General features: G+C 40.5%; 1 protein-coding gene across 1 annotated transcript in view; it reads right to left on the bottom strand.

The window, feature by feature from the left end:
* The window catches only part of STAM (signal transducing adaptor molecule), a 68,793-nt gene extending 57,049 nt beyond the window's left edge, over positions 1-11,744 (bottom strand). The window contains exon 1 of the mRNA XM_067704475.1: positions 11,509-11,744. Coding sequence (XP_067560576.1) covers positions 11,509-11,548 — 40 coding nt within the window. The 5' untranslated portion in view covers positions 11,549-11,744. The remainder of the gene's footprint in view (positions 1-11,508) is intronic.
* Between the last annotated feature and the right edge of the window lie 3,225 nt (positions 11,745-14,969).

Genomic DNA, 14,969 nt, shown 5'->3' with positions numbered 1-14,969 from the left:
CTAACAGGCTACAATGGAATTAAACTAGAAATCATTAACAAAAAGAGCTGGGAAATCCCCAAATATGTGAAGATTAAATAACACACACTTGTAAATAGTACACAGGTCAAAAACCGGAGAAATATTAAAATATGAATTAAACAAAAATGAAAGGACAACCTATCAAAATTTGTGGGAGGCATTTGATATCAATGCTTAGTGGGAAATCTGAATTTATACATCAGAAAAGAGAATCTAAAATCTCTAACATAAACTTCCCCCTTAGGAAACTAGAAGAGGAAATTAAATCCAAAGTAAGCAAAAGGAAAAAATTTAGAGCAGAAATCAATGAAATTGAAAACAGAAAAGAGAGAAAAATCAGTACAATCAAAAATTGGTTGTTTGGAAAGATCAACGAAATTGATAGACAGGGTAACCAAAAAAAGAATGAGAGAGAAAACACAAATTATTAACATCAGAAATGAAAGAGGGGACCTCACTACAGATTTCATGGACATAAAAAGGCTATTAAATGAATACTACTATGGGTGAAGAGCCATGAAAGAATCATGGGAGCCTCCAATCTACAGCCAGTCAGTCAGAAGCACAGGTAACCTCCTGGACTGGCATCTGAAGTGGGGAGTGAAGGCAGTCTTGTACGACTGAGCCCTTAACCTGTGGAATCTGATATTCTCCCTAGGTAGATAGATAGTGTCAGAATTGAGCTAAATATGTGGGATATCTAGTCAGTGTTCACTGAAAACTGAAAAACTTCTTGGTGGTGTTGAATAAAAGCACATAGTAATTAACAACAACTCTATGCCCACAAATTTGATAACCTAGGAAAAAATGGGCCAAGTCCTCAAAAAACACATTTGCCAAATCACAAATAAGAAAAGACAGACAATCCGTATAGGCCTATATCCATTAAAGAAACTGAACGAGTAATCAGTAACCTTCCAAAATAGAAAGCACCAGGCATAGATAGGTTAATGGTGCATTCTACCAAACATTTAAGGAAGAAATTATACCAATTCTCTACGATCTCATCTAGAAGACAGAAGCGAAGAAATACTTCGTAACTCATTCTATGAGGACAGTATTACCCTAGTACTAAAACCAAAGACATTAGTGGAAAAGAAAACTACAGTCCAATATCTCTCATGAAAATATCAATAGATGCAAAAATCCTCAACAAAATATTAGCAAATCCAACGCAGAAGAAAGCAACTTAGAACAAACAAGAGCCTATGTAAGAGGGAAAAAAACTTCAAAAAGAAGTAACTGTTATCTTCTGAAACAAAAACTACACCAAAGCAGAAGGCAACCTGTCTTGACTGGAGCACTGTAATGCCAAGAACAGATATGTTAAAAGACAGCACCTCCAAGATCTTCACTAATATTTACATGTTTTTTAACCTGAGATGGTTTGGGGGTAGAAAGCCTGATCCCTACCAAGATTCTTACCTATAATGATAGGTCTTGGTGATGAGATAACGAAATTCCTGATCCCCTATTCCCCTCAATGCCCTGCTACCTCGTTCAACAGGCAACACTTACTTCCCCATTTTGACATATTACTGAGAGCTGGAGGTCAGTCATAGCCAGTTTAAAAGCAGAAAATACAAACAGCCAACTCTGTCCAAATTCTTTGTAGGTTTGCAATACCTGAGCCATATCATGGTCCCAACGGCTATAGCAACACCTACCCGTTAAGTCACTGCCATGGAGAACTATCCATAGAATAAATAATAAGGCGGCAGTGGGTGATAACCAATGGGTAGTGGCAGATAGGGTACCTATGTCCAATTACCCTACCATTTTCTAAAAGCAGATTATTCACACAAATTAATTCCTGTTAAGAATTAACACAAATGTCCAAAACATCTGAGATCATGGTAAGGTGACTTATTTGCAGGAAATTACAAAAGCTGGACAGATATTCAACAAAATGGAATAAGTTTCTAGTCTAGGCCAGACCCTATCTGAAGTAGCTCAGACTCTAAAAACGGAAAATGAAACCAACAGATAGAGACCTGAATATATATAGAAAAAATATCACACACAAAAAATACAAAGCCTAAAGCAAATTGAAAAAATGGTAAACACCTGGGAGGAGAGAGAATGAGTATCAGGAAAGGGTTCTTAATATATTTAGAAACTAAGACAGAGGAGAACAGGATTAAAAATAAACTCTTATTTCTATTTAAGTGAATACAGTAAAGTTATGAAAACAGAAGAGAAATATAAAGAAGAATGTAGGCTGGCTGAAATAGAGACTACTTTGTGAAAGGCAGGAAGCACTCTAAGACCCAAAATACAAAATGAGGCATCTGTATTAATTCAAGAAACACCAGAAAGCCTAGAAAATCTTGAGCAAGGAAACAATCTGATCAGAGCTGGACTTTTAAGAAAAAAATGAATCTGTTGCCAAAAAGGAAGAGGGAAAAGAAGAAAATATAATGAGAAACTTAACATTACTCTGGAAACTAAATGGTTTACTTTGAAAGCAAATGTTTAAATGCTGTTTAATTTGTTCTTGCTGGCAGGTATGCCAAGAGGGTAACTGAGTCAAACTGACCTGTTCAAGCTTCCATAATTGTAAATCCCTTGAAAATAACAATTTCTATTTTGGGTAATTCTTTCAATGTTCATGCTTTCAGCCTAAATGCTCAATAAATAAGAAATCTAATCATGTAACTGCAATGTGAATCCATAAACGTCATAGAAACATGGACCTTTAATAGCATCTACTTCAATGGTTTTCAAATTTCACTTTTCAATGCAGAAACCCTCTACAATGTAATTCTGATGCTGACTACACAGAGTTAGCACACACTTCACAGGTTGAGGGCACAGAACTCCCCAAGTCTCCCCTCACTTCAGACACAGAAACAAGCTCCAGGGTTTCCAGCCACATGCACTTCTGACCAACTGGCTACAAATTCAGGGGTTTCCACTATCCCCTCAGGTTCGATAATTCACAGAACTCAGAAAAGCACTTATAATTACAGTTTTATTATAAAAGATACAAATGACAACCAGCCAATGAAGAGAGACGCATGGGACTAGGTCTGGGAGGATCTCAAATGCAAAGCTTCTGTGCCCTCGGGACTCACCATCCTCCTGGCACATCAGTGTGTATCACCAACCAGGAAGCTCAACAGAGGTTCAGTGTCCAGAGTTTTTATTGGGGTTTCATTATGAAGGTATAGTTGATTGAATGCTTGGCCACCTCCTAGAACTCAATCTCCAGGCCTCCTCCCCCTTTCTGGAGGTCTAGCTGATATCGTGTGACTCAAAGTCCCAGCCATCTTTATCAAAAGGTTAGTCTTTTTGGAGCCACCAGCCCCCATGCTGAGTCATCTCTGTAGCATAAACCAAGGTATTGTCCCAGGAACCCACCATGAGTTAGAAAGACACTCCTATCACTCAGGAAATTCCAATGATTTACAGGTTCCCTTCCAGAAAACAGGGACAAAGATTAGTAAAATTCTTTATTATTCAACAATCTCTTTTATATAAAATATTTGTCTTAAAGGAAACCAATATATGAAGTAAATTCAAGTGGAATTGCTCTAATTTAGGAATCCCAGAGCCCTATCCCATAAACTCCCAATACCTCTGAAGCCCAAGAAGACTGAGTGAGTCATCCTGAACAATATCCTCCAGTCTAACACTTACAGTCCACAGATTCAGCATCCACAGGTCAAAAATAGTCAGAAAAAAAATTCCAAAAAGTTCCAAAAAGCAAAACTTGAATTTTCTGTGTGTGGGCAACTATTCACATAGCATTTACATTGTATTTACAATTATTTATATAACATTTACATTTTATTAGGGGTTACAAGTATTCTAGAGATGATTTAAAGTATATGGGAGGGGTGGGGACTTCCCTGGTGGCGCAGTGGTTAAGAATCCACCTGCCAATGCAGGGGACATGGGTTCGAGCCCTGGTCCAGGAAGATCCCACGTCGCGGAGCAAATAAGCCCGTGTGCCACAACTACTGAGCCTGCGCTCGAGAGCCCGTGAGCCACAACTACTGAGCCCGCGAGCCACAACTACTGAAGCCTGCATGCCTAGAGCTTGTGCTCCACAACAAGAGAAGCCACCACAATGAGAAGCCCGTGCACCGCAATGAAGAGTAGCCCCCGCTCACCACAACTATAGAAAGCCCACACACAGCAACGAAGACGCAACGCAGCCAAAAATAAAAAATTTTAAAAATTTAAAAAGTATATGAGAGGGGAATTCCCTGGCAGCCCAGCGGTTAGGACTCCGTGCTTCTGCTGCAGGGGCCGCGAGTTTGATCCCTGGTTGGGGAACTAAGATCCCACATGCTGCGACACAGCCTAAATAAATAAATAAATTAAATAAAGTTAAAAAAAATAAAAGTATATTTGAGGATGTACGTAGGTTATGTGAAAACATTATGCCATTTTATATAAGGGACTTGAACATCTGCAGTTTTGGTGTCTACGGGAGTCCTGCAGATATTGAGGGATGACTGTACTTCATCTTAGAAAAAGGAAAGCAAGTTATCACTTTGATCTGGTAGTGCGCTTAATTCATCATCCTCACTGACTGGTAGCCAAGCAGATTTTTTAAAAGCTTAGTGCATTCTTTAAAAAGAACACACTTAAATCTTAAAACCTATCACTCTGTTTAAAAATAGTTAAGCTTATTAAAACTTAACTTATTAAAAAGTAAATAGTTAACTAGAAATGACAAGCTTATGTCTGTTAAAATACAAATTGTCTATTATCATAACTAAGGATGATCTGAATTAAGGCAAACCCAGGAGTGTCTGGTACGGTCATTAACAGATACTATGCTAAACATTCTCCTATGCACAAACAGGATCAGGATCTGACTCAGACTTATATACACAGATCAGAAATGCAACCCATTTCAGAACGCTAAAATTGTTCACATTATTTATTGATGCTGCCTCAAGATCAAGAGCTATAGTAGTTCTTCTACATTGTAAAACAACAAATACTTTTTAAATCAGAAAAGTATAAACTACCAGTAGCAGTTCAACATGGCTTTGTGAATAGCAAATGAATTCAAAACTATTTATTTTCTAAGACAAAAACACGGTATGTGGGAAAATAACACACACTTGCTTCTAAAGAATTCGAAGCTTCATAATAATCTCATTTTATCCTCAGATTATCCTTTTCCTTCTACCCAAAAAGAGGAGATTGAGAAATTTGCCTAGCAGTACCCAGAAAAATCACACACTGAGTCTCATTTGAATTTCAGTAGTCTTCTCAATGGATTGAAGCACTTTTTTCTGATAAGCAGCTACTTTTGATTTTCTCAAAATTTATGACTGCCAAAGATTTGGGGAGGTAAGAAATGCTGAGAGGATGACTGCCCATCACATTCAGGCTATAGGAAAAAGACTGTCATTCAATCAGTTTGGAGACATAAAAGTTCATCAAAAATGGCCAATGGAAAAAGCAAGTCTTAAAGAAATTACCCTCTTTTTGAGATCGGAATCAATTTTTCAAAAACGTTTGTTTCACCAAATATCCCTATCCCTCCTGACCACTGGAAATTCCATTGGAAGAGCAATCTGAAGCTCTTCTAACCAGAAAGGGAAGTAGGTGTCAAAGGAACAGCATGAAAGCATCTCAGAAAAGAGCACAAAATAGAAATGAAAATCTAGACGCATTAGAAAGAAGAGCTTACAGGAGAAGTAAAATAGGTACAGAAGAAACAATGAGCACAAAATTTCTTAACCCAGTGGATATCAGACCTTTAACAGACCTGTATTCTAGATTTTTACATTTTTCTCCTGAGGATGTTTTTACAGTAACTGATTCCAGCCCTTAGAATCTGAGTAGCCTCTAAAGGTTCCGAACGTACTACATGGCAGGTACTGGGCTAAGTGCTTTCCGTGTATCATCTCCTCAAAACAACCTTAATGGGGACTAATGAAGAGAAAGGTATGGCAGCTCAGAGGATCCACAGATGAAAAAGCCGTGGTGTAAGACCAACAAGGAAATATGCCTTGAGGAAAAGAGTGGAGACTGAAGAGGTAAAAAAAGGAGCCACATGCTACAAGGTCTTATATGCTATGTTGAAAAGTTCAAATTCCTGTGAAAAGCTGTAGATTCACTGAACTATTTTAATCAGAGGAGCCATATGATTACATTTACATTTTAGAAATATCACTGTCACCTGGAGAATGACTGGGGACAGACTGGAGGCAGGGATAACAGAGCTACCGGACTCTCCTAAGAGAGCAAGCTAAACTTGCTGGGCAGTGGCGATGAGAACAGAAAGGATGGGAGGCCTGAACGGACGGACAGATGAATGGACTCAAGAGCTATCAGGAAGAGAAGCACACAGACTATGGCAGCACCAGAATCCTGGAGGGCAAGTTCAGGGTGGCTGGGACACAGCAGACAGTATATATTTGCCATGGGGATGTAGAAAATTACAACTACAGAATTTAAGAATGACTCCCAGGTTCTTGACATATCTGACTAAATAAACTGAAGTACCAGTCATGAGAACAGAGGAAAAGCAAACTTGAGAAGAGAAATTTGAATATGAGTTTGAACATGCTGAATTGGAATATTCAACTCCAATAAAGAGTTAGAACGTCCTGTGCTTTTTAAGTGTTCCTCATAGCAACTCCTTGAGGTAGATATTTTTATTCCTATTCACACAAGTGGAAGGAAAACTCAGAGGGGTTCTGTACTTGCCTATGTCCATATTTTGCCCACTTACTAAGAGCAAATGCTGCACCTGCAATTTAAACCCAAAGCCCAAGCAAGGTTTTTCCATCACACTAAACTGCAGAAGAAGAATGTGACATTGACATTTACGAAGATGAAACTGGTTGTGGTTTGATATTGACTGGGCTAGCAACACAGACTAAAAACATGTCCAATTCTATAGGCTACGAGCCGGTCCAAAGTAGTGTGACTAGGAATGCAATGTAGTATAAAAACAAAGACATGATGATTTGGTAGAGGCAGGGTCATGATTCAAAGATGCCTCTTTGGTTTCAAATCAACATAACTAGAACATTATAAAATAACTGCATAATGAAGGAAGAACTAGACTGGAAAGATAAGTTCAGTTTTCTGATAGATTGATTTTTTAGGTGATACTAGAACACCAAATAGATATGCAAGACCGGAAAGATAGCAAGATATCAATAACTCATCCTTTAATAAATACTTATTGAGTGCTTACTATGTACCAGGCACTGTCCCTGAAGTACTAGGAATAGAAATGAAAAGTTCTTGTCCTTATGGAGTTTACATTCTACACAGGTGGCAATCAATCAACCAACCAATCAATCAATGTGAGGTAGCTGAGTACTATAAAGAAACAAAATGGAACAAGGACACAGAGAGGGTAAAGATGGATATTTTTTACAAAAGGTAATCAGGGAAAGCCTCTCTTAGAAACTCTTCTGAACAGAGTCTTGAATAATGTGATGGACATCAAGACCTTCACATATACCTGGGGGAAAAATAACCTAGGCAAAGAAAACAGCACAATATAGATAGAGAGGCAGGAGTGAGCTTGGCATATTCAGACCCAAGAAGCTTAGAATGAGAGAGAGTGTTTGGAGACTGTCATCATATCAGAGACATAGGAAAGGCCAGACTATGGGCCACACTAAGGAACTTGCATTTCCCTGTAAGTGGGATCGGAAGCTCCTGGAAGGTTCTGAGCAGGTAAATGACAGTACCTAAGATTTTTAAAAGATCACTGACCTTTGTAAATGAGATCTGATTGTAAGGGGCAAGAGTAGTAGCAAAGAAGCCTTCTAGAAATCTCCTGCCACAGTCTATGAAAGAGAGAACGATGGCTGGAGTAAGATAATAGTGATGTGAGACGGAGAAGTGATGAGATTCTGGATATATTTTTAAAGTAGAGCCAGAAGATCTTGCTGATAGCATGGATATGAAGCGTGAAGGAAAAAGAAGAATCAGTGATGACTCCTAGACATTAGAGATGAGTGGCAGTAAATACCAACAGTGCCATCTACTGAAACAGGCAAGAGTGAAGGAATGAGTAGGTTTGGGGAAGAAACCAAAAACTATTATCATCTCTCTATCCCATACTAAAGATAAAGAAACTGAGGCACAGAATATCTAAGCAACTAACCCAAAGACTCACACTGCTGGGAAGCAGCAAACCTGGTAATTGAGTTCAGGCAGTGTAGCTCCAGAGTCTGAATTCTTAGTGCAAAGCTAAATTGCCTCCTAAGACTCCAAGGGGAAAAAAAGTCTCAAAAAAGAAGTTCTAGAACTGAAGATTTGGAAGTCACAAAAAGGAGAAGCCAAAAAGACTAAAAAAGAGCTAAGCAGAAAATCAGAAAAAGTTTGGTGTCCTGGAAACCAAGTGAATAAAGTACATCAAAGAGGAATGTTAAGAGATCAACAAAGAAATGAACTAGGAATTGACTGATGGGTTTGGCAAGACAAGTCACCATGGACTCTGAAATAAAAGCTTGATGGAATGAGTTATCTTCATAATTTAAGAGTTGAACTTAGCAAGAAATATAACATCCAAAATGAGATTCATGTATTCAGTAAGTGTTTACTAAATGTTTATTAGTGCCAGAGACTGGTCTACGTGTTAGGGATACAGTAGTGAACAAACCAAACAAAAATGCCTGTCCTCATGGAGCTCACATTCTAGTAACATATTTAGGCGCTTCTTCAAAGGAAAAGTGATCACCAGTATTTTATCTCTTTATATGAAATGTGATGTGGTATATATCAGTATGTAAATTTCCAATTTACCATTTCACTTTATTGATGAATAAAGCTAAAGGCAATTAATTTTGAAGTAGTAAAACTATACACTAATGTTAAGTGATAAATATATCAAGTGAGTTAGTGGGAGTACTTTAATATCACTGACATACTCACTGACAAAGTAAGAAGAAATATTGTTAAATGTATTCTACATACTATATTCTACATGCTAGTGAAAAAGTTTAAATGGGAGTCTATTGGACTCTGTCCAAGGATGATTTGCTGGGGTCTCCGGCAGGTCTTCTTAGATAAACTTTCACGATATTTTGATACATGGATCATGAGGAGAGAATTGATCCAAACACTAAAACCTAACTTTAAGAAGTAAGCTTTTCTGGGAGTTCCCTGGCGGTCCAGTGGTTAAGACTCCACGCTTTCACTACCGAGGGTGCGTGTGGGTTCAATGGGGAACTAAGATCCCGCAAGCCACACAGCAGCGTGGCCAAAAACAAACAAACAAACAAAAGCAAAAAAAACAAACAAAAAGTAAGCTTTTCTGGAGCAAAGCAATGTTCCTACACTCAAGAAGCTTACCGTCTACAGGCCCAATGGACACGTTCTCAATTCAACAAACTTTAATTAAGCACCTACTCTGTGGCAACCAATAAAAGAGTTCAGGGGCTTAATACAAGATATAACTATCTTTAATGCGAAATAATTTGGTAAAGACAAAACGTGTTGCAGGAGTTTTGAAAAGGGTGGAGATTACAGTAGGCTAGAGCAGTGTTTCTTAACTGGAAACTATTTTGTGCCCCCAGGGGACATCTAGCTATGTCTGGAGATGTTTTAAATCATAACTGGGGTTTCGGTGGGGAGAGGTGCCACTGGCATCTAGTGGGGACAGGTCAGGGATGCTGCTAAACAGCCTACATTGCAGAGGACAGACGCCCACGATAAAAGACATTTATCTGGTCCAAACCATCTGCAGTGACGCTGATAAGAAACCCTAGGTTAGAGTAATAAGGAAATGACTCAGGTATGAGTTGGATTCTGAGTTGACTTTTAATCATAAGTAGGTGAAGAAAGGTAGAAGAAATAATACAAGCAAAAGTATAAAAGCAAGAAGGAGCCTGTGTCTGAACTGGGTGGTGTAGGTACTGGGAAAGGTGTGACATTAAGAATCCAATGGAAATGTGGGTTCAAAAGGCAACAGGATATAAAAGTGATTGGGTAATTGGAAGCTAGATTACATACGAACATGAAAACTAGATCAAGGTGCTGGAAACAGAAGAAGAAGGTGTTAAGAAATTGTTTTACTTTAAGCATTTGCCCTGGAAGTTAACGTGGTAAGTTACACACCTGCTTGAGAGCAGCAGCATGCTGCTTACTCATCGCTCTCTTATGTCACTGAGCAGTGTCCTGTAAACAGTGTGTGCTAACTGCCTATTAAATTAAATGTAATTTCCAAATTAGTTATTTATTAACTATTACTAGTCAGCTCTAAAGTTCCATCCACTGCTAAGATTCAGGACATTCATTTAAACTGGAACCGAAGAAAGCTATCATTTAGTCGCTGCCCACCATATAAAGGCACTGTAGGAGGCCCCGCTACACATACTATTCCACTGAACCACAAACAGAATGCGTCTTCCCTCTCTTTAAAGACAAGGATGTTGGGACTCAAAGGGCTCCAGTAACTTGCCCATGATTCCACTCTGAGCTAGGCAGCGGCAGGGATGGGACTGAACCTTTTTCTAGTCTTAACCCAAACCTTCAAGCTTCAGTGGCAGGCTGTAAATTAGAGTTAAAAAGAAGATTCAAACCTTTTATCATTAAGATATACAAAGACATGAAAAGCAACTCCATTAGGGTGTCCTTATTCTTCTTTACTCTAGCAATTAGGCACGGTATTTAACTTGCTTTCACTCCACACGTGTGCGCCCCAAATGCTAGGAGCATTCAAATCACCCCAAAATTCTCTCCCTGAAAACTCAAACTCCTGTAATTATTACCCTCAGACCAGGAAAACACACACACACACACACACACACACACACACACACACAAACTAACCTGTTGAATTGGTATGATCAGTACCTAAAACCGATGACTCAGAAAACCAAAAATAGACCATTTCAAATTCAGAACAAATTAGCATTTTCGGATCCCAGGTCCTCTTCCACACTTAAAGTACTGAGACCTACCCAAGGAAGGCAGCCCAGTGTCTCCGGCCCCCAATGACGTCTACACTGTTGCCAAGTATTCCATCTTCATCATTCTCTCCCAAGATCGCTGACAGTCCACCCTGAACCAGAAGCTCTGTCCTCCCGCTACAGTTCTATCACAGATTTTAAAGTCCCCTAAGGAAGCCAACCTAAAACATTCCCCTAGTTCTAGATGTCTGACATGTGTCCCGGGAAACACTCTATCACAGGGCTTATCATCCTACGCTAGCGAAGACTCCCTAGCTCTCGACTCTGTCCTCCCAGAAGCACCGTCCCAGCACCAGCTCCCGCCCCAGCTGTTCCTCCGCGGCCTTCGTCACCCACCTCTCCAGCAGTTCTTTCGGAACCCACAGCCCCAGCTCAAGGCCCGTTTCCCAGGCTCTCACAGTCCCCCTTCTTTCCAAGAGGATGCGCCGAGCCCCCAACCTCCTCCAAACTCTTACAGAAAGAGCCTCAGGGAAGGGGCAAGACTCGCCCGGCCCGGGGGTCCAGACCGTCCGCCAGGTGCGGGCACAGAGGGCTCGCGGTCCGCCGGAGGTGGACAGGGGGCGGCAGGAGCACCTACCGACGTCCTGATCGAAGGGATTGGTGGCAAAGAGAGGCATCTCAACTGCGTGCTGAGGTGTCCGCAGGGACTCCCTCTCGACACCGCGGGAGTCAGGGTACGACCGAGGAAGGAAGGCTCCTCAGACAAAAACAGCGACCGAGACGGACCCCCAGGGCTCCGCGACAGCTCCTCCTCTCACCGACACCCAGCTACCGCGGCGTCGGCGGCGGCGACAGGAGCGAAGGAGCCGCGAAGGCCCCCGGCGCGGAGCCTGTCGGGAATCTGGGCGCCCTCGGCGCCGCCTGCCCAGAACCTGCCCGGAACCTGCCCCGCCCAAACCGGCCCAACTCCAGAGCCCCCTCCGCCCGGCCTCGCTTTGATTAGCTACACGGGAGAGTGGCCGTGATGCCTGCGCTTCCTGCTTTGGCTTTGGTCGGGAACCTCCGGAGGACGGGGTCCTCCGGGCGCGCCGAAGCCGACTAGCGAGCCCAGGCGTGAATCAGAGGCTGAGTAGAAAGAAAAGGGGTCGAGGCTGGGGAGAGGGGAGATCCCTTTCTCCCACCCGTTCCGTCGGTTGTCACAACTTTGTGGTCCCTGGGGAGGGGGAGGGAAGCCCCTTCACTCGAGGGCATCTAAGTAAAAGGGCTGTGAGTTCAATTCTCTGCCTGCGGTGACAAGGAACTTGCTCGGTGAAGTCATGTGAGCGGGGCGGCTTGGCCAGAGTCCCCACGAGGGGAGTGTCGGGCGCGCGGCTGCTCGCGGCGGCTGAGGCTGCGCTGGCACCTTCCCGAGAGGCCCCGAACGCCCGCTTTGGAGGCTTGGTCAAAAGCACTTCTGGCTGGGCGTTGGCACCTACTGACTGACTGTGCACTCACTAAGCGATTACGGTGATTGGCAAAGCAGTGGCACAGCGCAAGAAGGTCTACGATACCCGCCCCCCCCGCCCCAAACCGAGCAAAAAGAGAAAACTGAAAAATGGAGCTAGCGATTGATTAGTGATTCGTAATAACTTAAACTATTTAGTCATTTTATTTATAACTTTACAAAAATATTATATCCTGTAGAAATGTTAAGCAGCATCTTCTAAAGAATTTTGCATCCCTCTTGGAAGGAACTTAGAGCATCTTGCATGTAAATTGAAGTTATGTAAGTCTACCAAAATTAGAGCACTTCCGAATGTAGCACGTAAACGTTTACAACGTGTGGACAACAGGATTGGTATTGTGGAATATGACGAGGACTTAGAAACATCCATTAAGAATGAAGTCCCATTTCTAAAAGTGAAAAATGACGATTAGAGTAGCATTTAGATACGTGTTTCTCATTGAGACAAAGATGAAAAAGAGTCAGGGATGTGGGGAATCGTACACTCATAATGTTGGATGAAATTATTACAGTCTCCCTACAAGAAATATCTGGAAGTATGTAACACAAGCTTTTAAAACCGTGAGTACCTTTGGACCCAACAATTCTACTTTTTTCAATTCATCCTAAAGACATTCTTTAAGAACGTGAATAAATATATTCATGGCAACCTTGTTTATAATATCAGAGCATTGTTAAACACGAAAATGCCCGACATTTAGGGATTGGACACACTACTTCCCTCTTGGTGCCTCAGTTTCCTCATCGGTATGAAACAGGAGTAATAATCAGGTTGTGAGAATCAAATGGATTCACACAAACGAAGCTCTTAGGTGCCCAGCATACAGCAAGTGCTAAATAAATGTAAGTAATCGTTTTAACTAGTATTCGTTCAGTAAATCATAGTACACACAATGTAAAAACTCCCCGGCTATTAAAGGTGATAATATAGATCTATATTTACATAGACAGACATCTAAATACATGAGTTTGTAAAAGCAGCTTACAAAACCATATGAGATTACAAAATACCCCCAACTTTTAAATTCTGACAGGAAATAGGTGAGAATATTCAGATTATCTCTGAATGGTAAGACTTGTGATATTTTGCTCTTTAGGCACTTTATATTTTCCAGATATTTTAGTGATGATTCTATATGTCTTTCAAGAGCAGAAAAAAGTTAACACAGCAATGTAAAAAATGTGGTACATTAGTGCCCCCGGTTCTTAATATTTTAAGGAGCCATTACCAAAACTTGCTTGTGTTTCATTATGATGAGTATACAGTTCTTCCAAAACATCACTCTTGGTATGTGAAGCAGAGCATTCTCTCTCAAAAACCGGTTCTTGATTACTGGGCTGACAGAAACAGGTGTCTACCTCAAGTTTCCGGGCATTAGTGTCTGGGGCACATTATCATAATCGCCATGTATCAGAGCCAAATATTTATGAAGATGCATTTGGATGTGCTTTGTGCTTCGCTGAATAATTCTGTTGCCAGCGATAAGCTAGTGATCAAATTGTTCAAGCCTTGATCATCAATATGTGAGCACTGGAAATAGTGAAGTAATAACATGACTATTAGTCTTGATAGCATTATCTATGTATTCTGACCTAGAAGAATGGTTATAGCTCTTTGGGGCTTTTATCATTAATATGCTATAAATAATAAACATTTTAAATATTATTTAACATAAAACCAAATAGAAAAAGTGCAAGTGGTTTGTATTTTGAGGTTAGCTTTCCATTATTATCCCCTGAAACATTAAATACATGAGTTTCACTTTTAGTTTTACCATAGTTTTTTAATCGTTGTAGAGACACTTTCAAGTGTTTCTGTAATATGTGTTTATGAAATTCTATGGTTAATTTAAAAATGTTAAATCCCTTTTTTTTGTTTGTTTGACTTTGAAAATTCTTCTGTCTTTAAAAACAAGAGAGCAACGTGCAAGTGGAGTTACTCCAGGAAAAAACTATAATTCTAAGGTTTAGGAAAAGAAATACCCTAAGAACGTTACTAACACTACTCTAGTTCACACTCTTATCATCCTTTGGATGAATTATTACATTCAGCTCCTACTATGTTTTTCTCCTTTCCTACTGCTATGGACTGAATCGTGTCCCCACAGAATTCATATGTTGAAGTCCTAACCCCTAACGTGATGACATTTAGAAGTGGAGCCTTTGGTAGATAATTAGGTAATTAGGTTTATATGAGGACATGAGATTGGGGCCCTCATGGTGGGATTAGTGCCATTATAAGAATAGACACCAGAGACCTTCCTTTTTCTCTTCTCTCTGCCATGTGAGGACACAATGAAAAGGCACCTGTATCTGCAAGCTAGGAAGAGAGAGCTCCCCAGAACCCAACCATGCTGGCACCCTGATCTCAGACTCCAGCCTCTAGAATGGTAAAAAATAAATAAATTTCTGTTGTTTCAGCCACCCAGTCTATGGTATTTTCTCATGGCAGCTGAGTTAATACACCTACCTGTCTCCAAACCATTCTCCACACCCCTGCTGGAATGATTTTTCTAAAACACAAATCTGATTATGTTATTCCTTTAAAATTCTCATATGGTTCTTCAGTCACTCAGTCATTTAATAAATATTTA

This window comes from Pseudorca crassidens, chromosome 1 (genome assembly GCF_039906515.1).
Source record: "Pseudorca crassidens isolate mPseCra1 chromosome 1, mPseCra1.hap1, whole genome shotgun sequence".
Taxonomy (NCBI): Eukaryota; Metazoa; Chordata; class Mammalia; order Artiodactyla; family Delphinidae; genus Pseudorca; species Pseudorca crassidens.
This window is presented reverse-complemented; position numbering and strand designations above follow the sequence as displayed.